The sequence below is a fragment of the Ursus maritimus genome, unplaced genomic scaffold (genome assembly GCF_017311325.1).
Source record: "Ursus maritimus isolate PB19 unplaced genomic scaffold, ASM1731132v1 scaffold_24, whole genome shotgun sequence".
NCBI classification, from domain to species: Eukaryota; Metazoa; Chordata; class Mammalia; order Carnivora; family Ursidae; genus Ursus; species Ursus maritimus.
In genome coordinates this window covers 3,959,533-3,976,635 of record NW_024424897.1, presented here as the reverse complement: position 1 = coordinate 3,976,635, position 17,103 = coordinate 3,959,533, and the positions used below count along the sequence as shown (strand labels likewise).

General features: G+C 58.0%; 2 protein-coding genes and 1 long non-coding RNA gene across 6 annotated transcripts; 2 read left to right on the top strand and 1 right to left on the bottom strand.

Moving 5' to 3' along the window:
- The first annotated feature begins 624 nt into the window (after positions 1-624).
- On the top strand, positions 625-4,592 carry SYNGR2 (synaptogyrin 2). Of its 3 annotated transcripts, none has more exons than XM_040640123.1 (4): positions 628-787; positions 2,634-2,871; positions 3,280-3,419; positions 3,499-4,592. In XM_040640123.1, exons 1-4 carry the CDS (start codon positions 689-691, stop codon positions 3,694-3,696), a joined length of 675 nt encoding a protein of 224 aa, XP_040496057.1. In that variant the 5' UTR covers positions 628-688; the 3' UTR covers positions 3,697-4,592. The 3 variants fall into 3 exon arrangements, with proteins under 3 accessions (XP_040496059.1, XP_040496057.1, XP_040496058.1); XM_040640124.1 differs by having other exon boundaries at positions 629-787; positions 2,703-2,871; XM_040640125.1 differs by lacking the exon at positions 3,280-3,419 and having other exon boundaries at positions 625-787.
- A 1,242-nt stretch (positions 4,593-5,834) lies between these two features.
- On the bottom strand, positions 5,835-17,081 carry TK1 (thymidine kinase 1). Of its 2 annotated transcripts, XM_040640121.1 has the most exons (7): positions 16,926-17,081; positions 16,760-16,791; positions 15,533-15,643; positions 13,187-13,280; positions 7,290-7,379; positions 6,817-6,936; positions 5,835-6,712 (listed from the first exon to the last, which is right to left on the bottom strand). In XM_040640121.1, exons 1-7 carry the CDS (start codon positions 16,989-16,991, stop codon positions 6,506-6,508), a joined length of 720 nt encoding a protein of 239 aa, XP_040496055.1. In that variant the 5' UTR covers positions 16,992-17,081; the 3' UTR covers positions 5,835-6,505. The 2 variants fall into 2 exon arrangements, with proteins under 2 accessions (XP_040496055.1, XP_040496056.1); XM_040640122.1 differs by lacking the exon at positions 15,533-15,643.
- On the top strand, positions 6,847-14,395 carry LOC121104953. Its single transcript, XR_005837312.1, has 2 exons — positions 6,847-6,981; positions 13,699-14,395. It is a non-coding gene; the product is annotated as an uncharacterized LOC121104953 (long non-coding RNA).
- Positions 17,082-17,103: the final 22 nt, after the last annotated feature.

Sequence of the window (17,103 nt, the reverse complement as noted above, 5' to 3'; positions counted from 1 at the left end):
CCCCCCCCCCCACTCGGCCTTCCCTGTTCAGATGCTCTAAACCATTTGGGGGTGTGTTGGGGGAGGAGAATTGGATTAAACCCTGTCCTCTGCCTGTCACCCTGGAAACTTTGTTTCTGTTCGCACACCATCTTGGGCATGGAAGTCTGAAGTCAAAGATACTTGGGACCTGGTCCAGCTGGGGAAGATTTGGCGGGGGCGGGGCTCGACGCCACCCCAGGCTTAACTCCAGAGAGAAGCAAAGAGTGACAGGCCAGTCAGAGAGTGCGTCCAGGCTGTGGCCTGCGGTTTTGGATAGAATGGGGAGAGAAGAGGGGGTGCTTATGAGCCTGGGTCCTGGGCAGGTGATACCCAGACAGGCACCGAGTGAGCTTCCTGGAGAAGAAGGCGGGAGGGCGGGGGCAAAATGTGGGTGGGGTAGAGGGGCGGGCCCGCCGTGCGTCCCTCTCTTCCTGAGCACTCTCTGGCCCTTATCTGGGAGAAGGGGGACGAGGCCCGGGCCACGAGGTGGGCTGGACGGCTGTCCGCGGCCGAACGCAGGCCCCGCCAGCTCTACTCGCCACTGGCGGCGGGCCGCACTTTGCCCTCGGTCCCTGGGGCCGCGCTGGCCACGCCCTGGGGGCGGGGCGGGGCGGTGGCTGGGTCCTCGGCGGTCCGCGGCGGCGGCGGCGGCGACGGCGACGGCGACATGGAGAGCGGGGCCTACGGCGCGGCCAAGGCGGGCGGCTCCTTCGACCTGCAGCGATTCCTGACGCAGCCGCAGGTGGTGACGCGCATCTTGTGCCTGGTGAGCCTGTGGGGGCGTCGGGCCGGGGGACCGGACTGGGCCGCCGGGCCCGGGCGGGGGAGGGGGTTGCCGCGAGCCTGCGAGCGCGACAGGTGGCGGCGGCCGAGGCCGGGAGGGTGCGGGTGGCGCGCGTGGAGCCGGCGAGAGGGCCCGGACCCCGCCGCCCTCCCGGCCTAGGGCCCCGTCGGCTCCCACCCACGGGCCCCAGCTTCCCCCACCTTCTCCTGGTCCCCGCTGCCCCCCACCGGTCGGGCCCCGGCGCGGGGTGGCCCGGAGGCGCCGCGGGGAGCAGGCCTGTCGCCCTGCTGGCGGTGGGAGGAGCTTGGGGCAGCTCCAGGACAGGTGGCGGGCGTGCTGAGACTCCGTGCTGGGGGAATTCTCCGGGAAGGGGCTTTCCAAAGCCACGTGGGGTACCGGGGCAATCTGGCTCCCCAAAACAGTATCTCCCTTCCACTCTGGAGCAGGCCGCGGGTCTGCTTCCCCGCAAGATCAGGGGACCCCAGGATGTACCCTTCCCTGTGAGGGAGGGGAGCCCTCCAGCACCAGGTTGGGGGGGTGGGGGGGTGGTCACAGGCTCTTGGACAACCAGCTCCGGAAGTTGAAGAAGGTGTTAGAGAGTGGGCAGGCAGAGGGCTGGGACTGAAGTGCCCGCGCCATGCCTTCCTGGGACTGGAGACTTCTGAGGTGTCCTAGTGGCACCCATGCCCCCTCCCTGCCCGATCGTGGGGTCTGCTCCAAGGGGCAGATGCCCCGGGTGTTGGGACGGCTGTACCAGGAGTGGGGCCTGGCACACTGCTCCGAGCATCCCGGAGTTCCGGCTTCATCTCCCGCTGGGGGTGGGGCTTGTGACTGCCAGCTCCAGAGCCTGTTCACAGACCTTGTTCCAGCAGGGCAGGGCTGGGGAGAGGCCTGGGCCCCTCCCGGTGAGAGCCAGGTGTCCAGATTGTCCTGCATCCCAGCATCTGCTGACACGGGGTGGTGGCCTGGAAGTTTGGGGAGGAGATGAGGTGACATGAGGCTGCTCCCAAGGGCCTGGAGCCCCTCCCAGAGTTCTGGCTGGCATGCCCCCTTGCACGCCCAACTGGGACCTGCAGGGTTCTGAGTGCAGAACTGTGTCCACAGGGCCTGCCAGTCAGACTAGCCGGGGGTGTCCTATGCAGACAGGACTCACTTATGGGCAGGAAGCAGGCTGGGGTTCCCTCAGAGGGGACAGTCACGATACCAAAGAGGCCAGTAGTCCTTGTAGGAAGACGGCTGGCCAAACTGGGGAGGCCAGGCTGGAGCAGGAAAGAGTTGGGGGGGCACCAAGGAGTGGGAGTCTGGGCCACGGTCTTCTGCTCAGAGCGCACTGGCGTGCCTCTCCTGAGCGGGGGGACTTGTCCGTCCCCGAGGTGTTCAGGCAGAGGTTGGGTGCCAGAGAGGAGACAGGCAGAAGATAATCTGGGGGCGAGGCTCCGAGCCTGGGTTTCTGTAACTTTGTGGCCCAACTCCTACTGAACCACGATGACCCCTCCTGGCAGCCAGCTGGGGCGGGGCAGTGCCCTCTCAGGAGATCCCCGGCCGTTCCCCACTGCCCCCCAGTCCAGGAATTCCCAGCCGTGCCCCTGCTGATGGCGGCTGTGCTGGTATCTGCTGCTGGCCTGAGAGAAGGGAGTAGGGAGAAGTGGGGACCGTGCACCAGGAGGCAACTTGCTTATCAGCTCACACCCCAAGTTCAGAAGGGGCCATGGCACCTGACCCCCCCCAAGGGGAACAGCAGCAGTGGGAGAGCCCAGGGTCCCCGTCATGTGTGCCCCCCTGGGGGTTGTCTGATGACCACTCAGCCCTTCCCCACCTGTCCCCTCAGGTCTTTGCCTTGATCGTGTTCTCGTGCATTTTCGGCGAGGGCTACAGCAATAACCACCTCTCCGAACAGAAATACTGCGTTTTCAACCGCAACGAGGATGCGTGCGGCTATGGCAGCGCCATTGGGGTGCTGGCCTTCCTGGCCTCGGCCTTCTTCCTCGTGGTTGACGTCTATTTCCCCCAGATCAGCAATGCCACTGACCGCAAATACCTGGTCATCGGCGACCTGCTCTTCTCAGGTACCTGCTACCAGCGCCCCCATTCTACCTGGGGAGGTGAATAGGAGCAGGCAGTGTTCCCCAAAGCCCTGGGGCTCTGGGATTGCAGGGCCTCGGCAACCTCGGGAGGGGCCCGGAGCGGCCCCGGGTCCCCCGCCCCACTCAAGCAGACCGACTTGCACAGGGATTTCTGTTGGTCTGCCGAAGCCCACCAATGTTGAGTCATGGTCAGGGGGCTCTGGAGCCAGGCACCCCGGTCCCCACCCTGGCTTCGGCATCAGTGCCCTTTATACTCCTGGATGCTTCTGGGAGATCCTTGCCCAGGGCCTCCCCCACCCCCCTGCCAGCACGGGGGGGCCCCTCCTGGGTCCCCAAGCAGCCCCTGCCTCCACCATGGAGCTGACCTTGCCCTCCCGGCCTTCTTCCCAGCTCTCTGGACCTTCCTGTGGTTCGTTGGTTTCTGCTTCCTTACCAACCAGTGGGCAGCCACCAAGGAGGCAGATGTGCTCGTGGGGGCCGACTCGGCCCGGGCAGCCATCACCTTCAGCTTCTTCTCCATCTTCTCCTGGGTAGGTGGGCCGGGGCGGACAAGGGTTGCAGTATTTTTGGAGAAGGGTGGTGGAAGGCTGAACTCGGGGCTCCCTGCAGGGTGCACTGGCCTCCCTGGCCTACCAGCGCTACAAGGCCGGAGTGGACGACTTCATCCAGAACTACGTAGATCCCACCCCAGACCCCAGCACAGCCTACGCCTCCTACCCTGGCGCGTCTGTGGACAATTACCAACAGCCACCCTTCACCCAGAACGCCGAGACCGCTGAGGGCTACCAGCCGCCCCCCGTGTACTGAGCTGCAGCCGCGGATGGTAAGGGAGGCAGAGAGGGTGCTCGGGGGGCCTCCCCCCTAACCCGGACTCCTCCCATGAGCCTTGCCTCCTGGAGCTGTGGCCTCCTCATCCTGTCCGGTGCCTGTCGGAGCCCCTGCTCCCCTCCCCCACCCTGGGCTGCTGGCGTGGAGCCCCGGCCAGAAGTGCCTCTGCCCCACGGCCTTCACCCACCACTCCTCAAGGGCATTTTTTAGAAAAGGGTTTTTAGCCAGATGTGTTTTGTTACTGCTTTTAATGATCTCCACCCCAACCCGAAAGAGCTAGACGTGCCTGACATGCTGTTTTGACAAGTGCCTTAGCTTCTGTCCAGCCCAAAGGAGCCAGGCTCAGATCCAGGCCGTGGTGGTCGCAGTTACTTGGGGTTCTGTGCCAAAGATGAGGCTGCAAGCCTTCCACCTGCACTGCGGCTGGTGCTGGGCCGGGGCCCCCTTTCCTGCTCACTCAGGTCTGTTTCCCACCTCCTGGCGCTACCGTGTCCGCAGCCCCGTGCCTGCCCTGGGAGCTGGCAGCCCTGTGCTCACTGCTGTCGTGTCTGCTCGCTCTTGGATCTGGGGTCCCTACCCTGTGCCTGTGCCTCTGGGCTGGTCGCCTGACAGCGGCTGGGCTGGGCTGGGCGGATGCTCGCGGCAGGGGGCACGGGGTAGCACTCCCTTCTCCTTGTTCTCAACACTTGGCAACAGGGAGGGGCTTTGCCTGACCGGAAATACCCAGCTTTATGTAAATATTCTGCCACTGTTAGGTGTGGGGTGCACCCACAGCCCCTGGGCTGTTCTGAATGTATTAAGGGGGATAAGATGCACAGATCCTTGGTTCTAGTAGGCAGATTCCAAGACAGAATAAATGTTTTTCTCGTTCATAATCTCCATTGTCATTCCTTGGGCCTCAGCCTAGGGGTTGAGGAGAAATTCCACTCCTGGGTGCACCCTGGGAGGGGGGTGCTTTATGAATTTGCATTTTGAATAGTCAGGGCAGTCTGCCCCTCTGGTATGCCTAGTGCACGCAGGCGCACACACTCCCTTGTCTGGGGTCTCATGCCTCCCGCTGCCGTCCATCAGCATCTTAAAATAGCAGCCGAGCTCAGCCTGTAAACAAGACAGCTCTTCTGGGCGGCTTTGCCAAGGCCCTGCTGTGCCCTTGCTAGAGTTGGGGTGGGGGCACCTGGGAGCTGCCCCACTAAATGCCCCTTCCCTGGTAACCCTTTCCTTCCCAACGCCTCCTAGCAGTGAGGAGTACCCTGGGATGGCCCGCCCCAAGGGAGCGAGCCCATCTCCGGCAGGAGAGGCCAGGGTCGCTGAAGCACCTCGTTTCCCTTTTGGAGCAGTGACAGCAGGGACTGTCAGAAGTGGGCCTGTTAGTTTGAAAATCCTGAGTACCAACTAATACGGTTCTGTGAACACCTCTGTGACTCAGGACCAGCCACTGGCAAGCTGGAGTAGAGCAAAGGGGAGAGGCAAGCCAGGGCAAGGAGGCCACCCCGGAACCCTGATCCCATCTGCACCCAGTTTGGGGTTGAGGGAGCTTGCCCACCCCAGCGGATTCTTGCTTCCATGCAAGCCGCTGACAGCCCATTTTACAAGGTACAGCTCAGCTAGTCTTCTGGGCGCCTGAGCTATCAAGTGTCTGTTTCACAAACAAAACCTGACCCCACAGCCCCAGCTGGCAGCTCTGACCATAGCCTTGTCTTTCCATCCTGGGCCCCAGGCTCCTCCGTCCACCCATTTTGTCCTGAAACCCGCCCAGACAGAAGAGCAAGCAAATGTTCCTCCTAGGACAGCCTTCATGGTCGCTTCTTGGTTAAAGTGTTGTGGCTAAGAGACTAGTAGTTCTAGAAAAAGATCTGGAAAGAAATCCCCACCCTTGTCATATCAGAGTTGTCTACAGTGAGACCCAGGGCATCCCAGGCTGTAAAGACAAATGTGTTTACGGGGCACCTGGGTGGCTCGGTTAAGTGTCTGACTTCTGCTCAGGTCGTGATCTGTGTCCTGGGATCAGGCTCCCAGCGCAGTGGGGAATCTGCTTGTCCCTCTCCCTCTGCCCCTCCTCCTACTCATGCTCTCTTATGAGATCTTATGAAATCTTAAAAAAAAAAAATGTGCTTTCACCAACCCGTAAATTTTAATATTAGTTATTAATTCACACGCTACAACAGAATCATAGACCCCAACCCTAGCCACCTCTGCCCCAAACAACCCCCCCCCTTTAAAAGATAAGCCTCTGGGACCTGAGCCCCAGCAGGGTAAGTGTCTCCCATGTGAGAGAGGCTGTAATTCTGGGGAAAATGATGACCGGAGTGTCGGAAGCAGGAGGGCACAAGTCCAGCCGCCCTTGGGAGGCCAGGAGTCAGTCCCAAGCAGAGACAGAAACCTTTGCGTGGGCCGAGGTTCGGTCTGTGCCGGAGGCTCTGGCGCTCGGACTTCCCAGCGAGAACAGAAACCCAACAGCCAAAGCCACAAGGGGGAAGAAGCCATGGGCGCCGATGTCGCCACAGTGTACGGTTCTGCCCCTCACCCCACAGGAGGGAGGGGGGTGACGGCGGTGGCCAGACCCTGAGCTCATGAGTGGACCAGCAGCCGGGAAGGGAACCAAGAAAGGGGAAAAGGGGACGTGCAGACCACCAGCCCAGGACCCGCACCCAGGAGGCAGAAAGTCCCGTCTTCGCCCCACCCCCCACTTCCTCCTGAGGAGGGCTGCGCGGCGGCCCTCGGGTGGGGGTGGGGCGGCCAGCCGGGGACGGGGGGCGGCCAGCAGGGGGCGGCCGCGAGAAAGGGAGCCTCAGTTGGCCGGGCTGCACTGCAAGATCTGATGCGCGGAGAACAGCTTCCGGACTCCCCCCGCCTCTCCCGGCTTTCCCGGCACCGGCACCGGGCAGTTCTCCTTGTTCTCCTTGCCGTCCGGCGCGGCGGGCAGACCCGAGGCCTTCTTGAAGTAGCAGAGGCGGCACACGGAGTGGTATTTGTCTGCTCCTCCAATCACCTCGACCTGGCCACGGGACGCAAAGGGCCTGGACTGAGCAGGGGCACAGCGCCTCCGGGTCCCGCCCCACGCCCCCATCCCCCGCCCCGGAGCAGGCACGTGGGGGCTACCTCTTTCTCCGAGCCTAGCCGCTTGGTGTAGGCGGCCTCCCGGAAGCACTCCATGCACACGGCTGTCAGCTTCACCACGCTCTCCGCCAGGGGCACCAGGTTCAGGATGGTTCCGAATGCCTACACTCCCAGGGGAAGACAGGGTGAGCACATCTACCTGGCCAGGTGGGTTTTTCCTTGAAACCCTTGGACTCACAAGCAGGGACCCAGGGAAACCTTGCCTTGACCTTGCTTTCCCCAGAGTGCCATCCCCTGCAGCAGGCAGTGTCCAGTCCGGGATGGACTCCCAGGCAAGCCAGGGAGCTGGGTCTGCCTCATCTGAGTGCCCACTCTAGGGCACTGCCCAGCTCAGAGTGCCCCCAAGTGCCAAGCCCCGGTCATCCAGGTAGCACTGCACTGAGAGAAGAGGCTCCAAGGCTCCGGCCCTTCCTTCCCTCCAGATCCCCTCCTAAGGCCTGGATCGGATACCTCACCTTCCTCTGGAAGGTCCCATCCAGCGCGGCCACAATCACGGTCTTCCCGGCGTTGGCCATAGTCTCGCTGAACTCCACGATGTCTGGGAACTGGAAGGGGACAGGGGTAGGGGGATGTCTGTGAGCTTCCACCCCGAGCAGCAGCTTCCGGGAGTCACGGAGACACTGCCACCCATCAGTGTGGAGCATGAGAACAGGGCGACCCCAGCCCTCTTGCCAGCGCCCCAGACCAGGAGACCAGTGTCTCTGTGTTCAGCCCCACCTCCCATAGCCATGCACATCCATGACCGCCCACGTCCACTAACCATCGCCAGCTTTTCACGACAGAGCAGGTGCACTCCGGGCCCCAGCACATCGGACCTGTCACTAGTGATGCAGACCAGCTGGAGGCGGTCTAATACCGCGGTGGCCAAAACCTCGGGCCAGAGGGCTGCCTGCCTTGAACCCTACTCTGGTTGGACCCATGACTGTGTGACCTTGGCAATTAGTCCATGTTTCCTTTTTCTTTTTTTTTTTAAGATTTTATTTATTTATTTGACAGAGACACAGTGAAAGAGGGAACACAAGCAGGGGGAGTGGGAGAGGGAGAAGCAGGCTTCCCGCTGAGCAGGGAGCCCATGCGGGGCTCGATCCCAGGCCCCTGGGATCATGACCTGAGCCGAAGGCAGACGCTTAATGACTGAGCCACCCAGGAGCCCCTGAGTCCATGTTTCTGAGCCTAAGAAATGGCAAGGAACACCCCCGGTGTTGCTTACAGATCCAAGGCACTCAAATAGTGAACGGACGATGTGCTCTCTGATGCCTAAAGAGGGGTCAGGGTTCCACCAGCCACTTACAGAGCAGGACGACACAGCAGGCCCTGCGTTTACTTGGTAAATCAACTGTCATTCTAAGCGGCCCGGGGTGAGGCTGCTACTTTGCAGATCCTTTATGAGTTTTCACGCTCAATCATACTGCCTCCAGTGGACTGTGTTTGTCTATCTGCATGGATCTTCGGGTTGTGTGAACGGGCACATTCTTGTCTTGGGGCAGCAGGTCCCTCCCCAAGCCGTTCAGGCCTGGCTTGGCCCATTTACTGAGGTGTGAGGTTATGGAGACCCGGACAGTTAGCAAGACAAGGTCCGTGAAGGTGGCTAGGAAAACCAAGAGCAATTTGAGTCGGATTCAGCTGAAGCCAAATCCGACTACCCTCTGTAGGACTGACCAGGCCCGAGCACAGAAGCAGCCCCCACCTTCCCCCACCCCCAACTCCAGCACGGTCGCCCACACATTGCGGGTCACAGAAATGCAGCTCCCAGCCTTCAAGGGGCTCTCAGCCAGTAAACACCCCCCTCTCTAAGTTGTCACAGAGAAAACGGTTTCCAGACCTTACCAAATAATCCCCTGGTGGGGGGTGGGGGCAAAACCACCCGGAGACGAGCAGCCCCGTGCCTCACCCGCCACATGGAGGCATAATGTCAGGACCCCGGTCCTTCCACACCCAGGGGTGGGGGCCCGAGGAAGGCCTCTGCCCCCCTCCCACCCCCTGTGCCGATGCCAACATTCAAAGAGCTCGCTTGGGCCCCTGTTCACGTGCCACCTCCCTAGGTCCCCAGCGGGGGTGCCCGAGGCCCCTGAGATGAGGACGCGCTGCAGAGGGCCAACCGGGAAGCTCTCTACTGGCATTGGTCTTTATTGTTATTCGTTTTTGTGTTATGTTAGGGGTTGACCTGTGTCCCCTCCCACCCCCCACATTCACGTGGAAACCCTAACCGCCAGGACCTCAGAAAATCACCTCATTTGGAGGTAGGGTCTTCGCAGATGCCATCCCATTAAAGTGAGGCCAGCAGGGTGAGACCCCATTTCATGTGACTGGTGTCCTTACAAGAAGGGAACATTTGGACAGAGTCACAGAGGGAGGATGGCCATCTATAAACCAAGGGGAGAGGCCCGGAATGTTCCCCGTCCTGGCCCTCACAAGGAAATGAGCCTACCCACACCCTGATTTCGGGCTTCCAGCCTCCAGAACAGGAGAGAATCAGTTCCTGCTGTGTAAGCTGCCAGTCGGTGCTCCCTGTTACAGCAGCGCTGGGCAAACAGTGCAGGTCACACTGAAAACAGACCTGCAGGGGGCGCCTGGGGGCGCAGTCGGGTAAGTCTCAACTCTTGGTTTCAGCTCAGGTCGAAATCTCCCAGTGAGGAGAGCCCCTAAGAGCCCCATGTTGGGCTCCATGCTCAGCAGGGAGCCAACTCCCTCTCCCTCTGCCCCTCCCCCTACTCCCACACACTCACTCTCAAATAAATAAGTAAAAAATCTTTAATAAATAGGGGCACCTGGGTGGCTCAGATGGTTAAGCATCTACCTTCAGCTCGGGTCGTGATCCCAGCGTCCTGGGATCGAGTCCCAGCATCGGGCTCCCTGCTCAGTGGGGAGCCTGCTTCTCCCTCTCCCTCTGTGGCTCCCCCTGCCTGTGCTCTCTCTTGTGCTCTCTCGCTCTCTCTCAAATAAATAAATAAAATCTTTTTAAAAAAAGAAAAAAGAAAAGAAAAGAAATAAACTAGAACTTCAGGGCACCCAGCTGGCTCAGTCAGAAAAGCATGCAACTCGATCTCAGGGTCATGAGTTTGAGCCCCACACTGGGTATAGAGATTACTTAAATAAATAAAAACTTAAAAAATAAATAATTAACAAATAAAATAAAATAAAACTTCCAAGCACTTGGCAAATTTAGGGTTTTCTTGGTAGACACAAATAGTTACAACATGGGATCCAGGTAGGAAAGTACCAGCAGAGGGTTCTCGCTGGTGGCGAGTTGGCCCACTGGTGTCCAGCTGCCCATTCCACACCTCCGGGCGACTGGCGGCGAGCCCCTTCCTAAAGGAGTTTCAGTGGAGGGGAAAGAGCCCAGAGCAGAAATTAGGAAGCCTCCGAGTGGATTTGCACCTCCGTCACCTTCCTGCCAAGAGCCGGCTGGCTCGTGATCGCAGCTGAGTGAGCCCTGGCTCTGCCCCGCCCGGGGCCTCGCTTCCTGGCAGACACGCCAGCCTCACAGGGGCAAAGACCACAAAGGATGGGACCAACTAAAATATTCAACCGTGGATGGAAAACACTAAAGGAAACACCACGGACAGAACCCAAAGGCAAACAGAGAAGACATAGTTACAGCATGTGACAAAGTGGAGGAAAGACAGACCAAGAGAAAAAGGAGGGGAAGGCCTTCCAAGGCAACTTACAAAAGGAGAAAGAAATACAAGTAGCCAATAAACATGGAAACAGATGTCAGGCAGCAGCAACGAAGGAGAAATGCCATGGTACAGGGTGTGCGGGCGCACATGTGGGTGTGCTCACATGGGCACGCTCCGCCACCCGCCCTTCACTCCTCTCTCCTGTAATTCTGCAAAGGCCCAGTGGTCACACTGCCCTCTGCACCTGCTGTCTGTTCTCCATCACTGGGGAGCCTGCCTGGAGCCACCTACTTCCCTCCTACCGGAGACACACCCCGCCAGCCAACAGCTCACTCCCTGGCTCTCCCACAGGCCCCTTTCTGATCACCCCACCTTAGTTCTGTCCCCCCGACGGTGCCTTTCCCTCCAGTTGTCTCCACCTGACCTATGACATCATTCTCTCCCTGGACTAGAATGTAAGCTCAGGGATGGAGACTCTGGCTGCATTCCCAACAGCAGGAACACAGCCGGCATGGGGCACAAGCCCTGAAAGTACTGATAAATGAATGAATGAATGAATGAATGAATGAATGAAATTGGCCCCTTGACCAGCAATTCCACTTAGCAGATAAATCCCAATACAGCAGACCGCAGGCCAAGATGTCCATCACAGCTTTAAATGGCACGTGCCAGGGGGCCAGTGTAAGTAAGATGTGGTACATTTGTAAGCATTCGTAAGGATGGGTACATCCTTGTAGACGGGTGCATTTGCTGACACGTGAACAACCGCACAGCGTGATAGGAGCCCCCCTCTTTAAAAACGTACCCCTATAAAGCCTAGACAGATGTGGCACCTACAGGTAAAGGGATTTGTATTTGTTTTTCTGGGCTGTGAAAAGAGAAGAGCAGCCCCAGCAGTGACGCTGGCCCGGCACTCCCAGCCGGGCCCTGGAGTTATCCCACGGAATGTAATTCATTTCACGGACCGTGAGCATCAGGCAAGGCTGCTCCATGACCGCGGTGGCTCAAGGCCAAAACACGAGCCTCCATAGTCCCGTCTGAGCGCAGACGCACATGAACATGTTTAGGCTACAAGGGACCACATGTTTCCCCGTCCTGGCCAATAGGAGTGACCACTGCTGCTTTACCAACCTGGCTTCAGCCTCCTGGTCCCCCCTCCCTAGACAGAAGGTTTAGGATGCCGGTCAGGATCACCTCCCTTCCTGAGGGCACAGAATCGAGAACTAAACCAACCTCCTAAAGCCGTCCCCAGAATGAGCCCCATAAGCCCCAATCCTAAGAAGCAAGCCCTCCCCAGGCCCTCAGTGAGACGCCCCCAGGTCCCACAGCGTGGGGTCTCCTGCAGCAATCACTAACCAGTCACTACACACAGCAACAAAGCATCCCACAGCACAGGAGGGAAACCAAGACCACGAAGGACAACGCGCAGACTCAGCCAGCCGCACTCCTGAATAAAGGAAAGACTGAGCCAGAAAAGCCTTTAACACAAGATTTTCAGAAAGACAAGGGAAGGAACAGCAGCAGTTAAAACAAACGGTACATCCGTAAACAGAAACAAGGATGTGTGCATTAGAGCGGGAGTGACGCGAAAAGAACTAACTGGAAATCCCAAATGAAAAATAGTCTTTGAAACCACACACACTTTGGGAGATGTTCCCAGAACACCTGCCGGAGGTGGGGAGAGAGATTCGGAGTGATAATGGCTTCCTTCTCCCCGACAGGCATGAAGGCACCACGCTCAAATGTAAAAGGCACACCAGACACCGAACAGGGTAACTAAGCATAAGACCTCCCAGGACACACTTTTCTGAGAGCAAACCTGCCACCCAGCCACCTGCTCAGGAAGGCATTCACAGACCGATGGTGGCGGGAAGGGGTGCTGCTTTTCCAAAGCCACAGGGAAAAACCATCGTCAAGCTACCCTCTGCCACCCGCTTAACGTACAGAACAAAATAAAGACATTTTCCTCCCGAGAGTCAGAAAGCTCCCACCAAAATGTCCTGGGCTGCAAGAGGTACTAGAGGATGCGCTTCCCAAGAAGAGAAACCCATAAAGAACAAGCCAGAAGCAACGAGGAGGCAAACAATGTTGCTTACATACCAGTGTTGAGAAAGTGGCTTGAATTCATGACCTCGAGACCAACAATCTTACGCTCTACGGACTGAGCTGGCCAGGCACCCCAAGAAACCTAAATTTTTTTTTGTTCACTGTAAATATATATATATTTTTTTCTTAGTGGGGAGGAGAGGGAGAAACGGAATCTTAAGCAGGCTCCACGCCCAGTGCAGCCTGACGTGGGGCTCAGTCTCACAACCTGAACCAAAATCAAGAGTCAGAGGCTCAACTGATTAAGCCACCCAGGTGCCCCTCCCACCTTTTTAAAAATTATATATATAAGGGAGAGGGAGAAGCAGGCTCCCTGCTGAACAAGGGGCCTGATGCGGGACTCGATCCCAGGACTCTGGCATCATGACCTGAGCGGAAGGCAGACACTTAACTGACTGAGCCATTCGGGGGTTCCTTTTATATCTATTTTTAAGAAGGTAAAATAAATCTCTTAAAGCCTGAAAAGCAGTACGGAGAATCCAAAGGGCATTCAGACATCGCTTGAAGCAAGTTTATGTTGTTTACTAAAAGATCAGAGATAGAACAAACACCCTCCAAAGCAGCAGAGGAGAAAGGGGGACAGACTGGGAGTTCGTAGGCAGAATGCCAGGGACAAGCCGACTTACAAACTGCCCTTCGTCAATGCCTATGACGGCCACGCCCAGGGCCTCCTGGGCCACGTCCCGGAGCAGGCAGGCTGGCAGTGCCTCCATGGTGTTCCTGGGGAGAGAGAGCCAGCACGTGAGCAAGGCAAGGGTGCAGAAACTGAACACGGGGGCTGGGGAACAGCTCCCGTGACCACCCTACCCGCAAACACGCTGCACTGTTGTTAGTTAGTTAGTGCCTGTGGGAGGCCTTTGGGGAGAATAAAGGCCCATGTTCACAAAACCAGTCATTCAACACAAGTTATTTCCCTTGATGCGCTGGACTAGAAATTAGCAGCGCGCGGTACAGAGCCCAACAGAGACTCGAAGGCTCCCCTTCCATTGGGTGTGGGCCAGGCCAGGCAAAATGCTTTAACTTCTTTTAAAAATGAGAAAAAGAGCACATAAATACAACTCGGACTGCATTCTAGTTGTCTTTCTATCAATGTGGTCATAAAATATAATTTTGTACTTCTTTCTTTTTATGGAGGAAGGGGCCCACGCAAGGCGAAAGTGCCCAGGAAAGCCCAACGTGGTCCTGGGCAGAGCACCAGACTGGGCCTGTGTGTCCCAGCGGACGTACACCTGGGACTCGAGCCAGCACTGCCAGAGAAGAACTCAAGCCATGTGGGCCTTCTGGCAGATCGGAGGATTTCTCCACGATCACAGAGGTATTAACGAGCAGAGTCAAGATTCAAATCCAAGGTCCTACTGTTGCCCTGTGTGCCCAACGGGGAAAAGCGTATCTAGAAGAGTTTGAAAGCCAAAGGCCGTGTGTGGGAAGGTTCCACCCCCACACCCAGGGCCTTTTCTGAAGAGGGATACTATTCTCTGTCCTCTGTCTTTTTAAACAGGGTCTGTTTTTCTACAATGTTGTTTTCTTCTGTGTTCATTTTTCCTGCTCCTCAACTAGCCTTCTCAGGGGCTGGTACTTCCTTTTTTTTTTTTTTTTTTTTTTAAGATTTTATTTATTTATCTGAGAGAGGGAGCACATGAGCGGGGCTGGGGTGGGGTGCAGAGGGAGACGCGGACTCCCTGCTCCCCAGGACCCTGGGATCATGACCTGAGCTGAAGGCAGCTGAAGGCAGATGCTTCACCAACTGAGCCACCTGGGTGCCCCTGGGGGCTGGTGCTTTCGGAAGGCTCAGCAGCCTGTAGCTGTATTCAGAAAACTAAAATACTTTACAACCACGGCTTCGTTATTACCTTGCTACAATTCTACTCCAAGATCTGGGAAGAGCATGAGCTGGTATTGCGTGCATTTTAAATTCCCCCTTCCCTCCCCAAATAGAGAAAACCAGAGGGCGGGCGAGGGCAGTGCCTCTGGAGCCCTGTCACTCCCGCCAAGGGCCTGTCCCAGCCTCCGTAGCCCGGGCTGGAGAGCGTTTGTGCCGCCTCCTCTGGTCTCACTGGCCTCCCTGGACATGCCCCGTGCAGCGGCAGCAGCAGACAGGACGACAGAAATGACCCGCCTCAGACAGCACAGCCGGAAGCACCCGTCACTCAAATCCTGACGCTTAGCTCCGAGTCCTGGGCACTGTCCACCCCACCACCCGCCTGGCTTCAGAAACCCGGCGCTCCCACCCCGAGGCCACACACTGGGCTGATCCGAGTCTGCAAGCCCTATGCGTGGCACAGCATGGCTTTGCCGCTGGGGGCTCCGGCGGACAAGTCCCAAGGACAGGGATAATGGCCAGGCTCAGAAATAGCAGGCCCCAACCTGTAGCCAAGGAACAGGCAAGAGTCAAACTGAATTCAACCCTCCCTCCCCACCTCAGGTGGCAAACGGAAAATGTCTGCAGGGCGTGGGCGGATAAACATAAAACCGGGATGCGTGAAGGCCACAAGACAACCAAGAGCCAGCCAGGCTAAGACAAATAAAAGTTAAAGGAAAAGCAACATGCGGGCTAAAGAAAACCAGTTTGCAACCGCACAGACGTGAGCGCAGCGCTGTTGACAATTGCGGCAGGATCAATATTTGTCATGGGGCTGTCCTGTGCATCGTGGGATGTTCGGCGGCACCCATGCCCTCCCCCACTCCAGCTGGAAGACTAAAAATGACTCCAGAGATTGCCAAATGAACTCTGGGGGAGGGGGCGCAAATCTGCCCTGGTTAAGAGCACTGGGCTAGAATTCTGTGAAAGGCCAAGTCCTAAGATCCCTTGCCGAGCGACTTTGAAAGTCTGCTGAGTTGCAATGTTTCAATGCCAGGCATCGGCCTTATTAACCATNNCCTGCTAAAGAGAGCTCTGACAGTATGTCCCTTGGGAACATTCCCCGGGTTTCCAGGGGAGGTCCTGGGACAGGACAGAAGAGACAGGAACTCACCGGTCATGTGTGGAGAAGCTGCTGCTGTACCGAGTGTCTTTGGCATACTTGATCACCAAGCACTTGTACTGGGCAATCTGGAAGCGACGGACCCGTCGCATCAGCTCAGTACTGCAAGAGCAGAGCACTACATGAGGCCCACGGTGTTAAGAGTGGGCAAGGAAGACCCCCTCGGCACAAGTGGGGCTCCCCACCACCTTCTAGGGGTCTACTGCCTGAGACCCACCAATGGACAGAAAGACCAGTGAGGACAGACGGCCAGTGCTCTGAGACTTCACAGTCTAGCCCTGAGAGGGATGCCAACGAGGGATCACCAGGGAGCCCGGGAATAATGGAATAATAAAGGTGTGCTGGGGTGGGAAGTGCTCTCCTTGGGGAGGGTGGCAAGGAATGACCCTCAGGTGGTCCGGGGAGGGGATGCAGGAATAAGGCTCAGGGATCTGGTGGGGTGGGCAGAGGCAAAGGCCCAGGCACAGGAGAGGGGTCCAGATTGCATTCCAAAGTAGTCTCATCCCAGAGGTCTTCACAGAGTCTGAAATGACTTCACAAAATCTTTTTGTGCAAGAAAAAAGTGGAATTTGCCTCTGGGTCCCAGAGCCCACCTTCGCCTCACCACGGGGGGCAACAGGTTCGCACTGGAGTAATCCCCCAGGGCAGAGGGAGTTACCCGGGGGGCTCGCTAGCCCTGCCTAGGTCAGGTAATGGTCCTGTCACATCAGGGGAGCAAAGGCGCCCTGGTCTGACTCCTTAGTGTGTAAAGTACCTAAGGAAACAGTCACACCAGAAGGAGGGGTGCCCATACAGTAGGGTGCACAGGACCTGGCCCACAGTAGACACGATTTTTAAAAAATTAACATTTTAAATTGAAAACAAAACAAAACAAAACAAAAAAACATGACAAGACCTGGCTGCCCCTTTCCGAGAGGGCTTTCGTGAGAGGCTAAAGCGTCAGCAGCTGTACCCAGCTGCAGGAAGGAACGGCGGAGGAATGACCCTATGGAAGGATCTGAACTGGGCGGGCAGGGAAGAGCGTCTGCTCCAGGATCGGATCCCAGGGCGGAGCGGCATCCTGGGCGGGAACGCGCGATCCGGCAGTGGGGGCTGTCCTGGGGGGTGCTGTCTGAGAGGGGCGGCAGGCCCCGGCGGGGCGCCAGGGGAGGAGGACGGGTCTCCCGGAAGGGAGGGATGGGGAAGGAGGTAGTCCCCGCGAGGTCATTAGTTACTTACCTTTTTCCTGAGAACATGGGTCCTAGAATCACCTAGGAGAGAAGGCGAGGTCACTGCGGGGCCCGCTGCGCACGGACGCCCGGCCACGGCCACGGCCACAACCACAACCCCGACCCGGACCCCGACCGCCCTCCCGCGTGCTGGGATCCCGTCCCCGCGCCGGCACCTGAATCTGCCCCCGGGTCTTGCTGGGGGAGCCGGGCAGCACGGTGGGCAGGTTGATGCAGCTCATGGCGCCTCCAGGAAGCTCGCAGCTCAGGGACCCTCCGGTGCCACCGCCCAGCCACCAAGCGCGGGTTCCCGCGCCGCCAGCCTTTATCCCCGGCTCCCTGGCCAATCGGGAG

Coding starts and splice junctions, on each gene's coding strand:
- TK1 (XM_040640121.1), bottom strand. CDS start 16,991: ATGAGCTGCATCAACCTGCCCACCGTGCTGCCCGGCTCCCCCAGCAAG. Junction 7,380..13,186: donor GCATTGACGAAGGGCAGTTT/GTAAGTCGGCTT, acceptor GTCCCCTTCCAG/TTCCCAGACATCGTGGAGTT. Junction 6,937..7,289: donor ATGGGACCTTCCAGAGGAAG/GTGAGGTATCCG, acceptor CTGGGAGTGTAG/GCATTCGGAACCATCCTGAA.
- SYNGR2 (XM_040640123.1), top strand. CDS start 689: ATGGAGAGCGGGGCCTACGGCGCGGCCAAGGCGGGCGGCTCCTTCGAC. Junction 788..2,633: donor TGACGCGCATCTTGTGCCTG/GTGAGCCTGTGG, acceptor CTGTCCCCTCAG/GTCTTTGCCTTGATCGTGTT. Junction 2,872..3,279: donor CGGCGACCTGCTCTTCTCAG/GTACCTGCTACC, acceptor CCTTCTTCCCAG/CTCTCTGGACCTTCCTGTGG.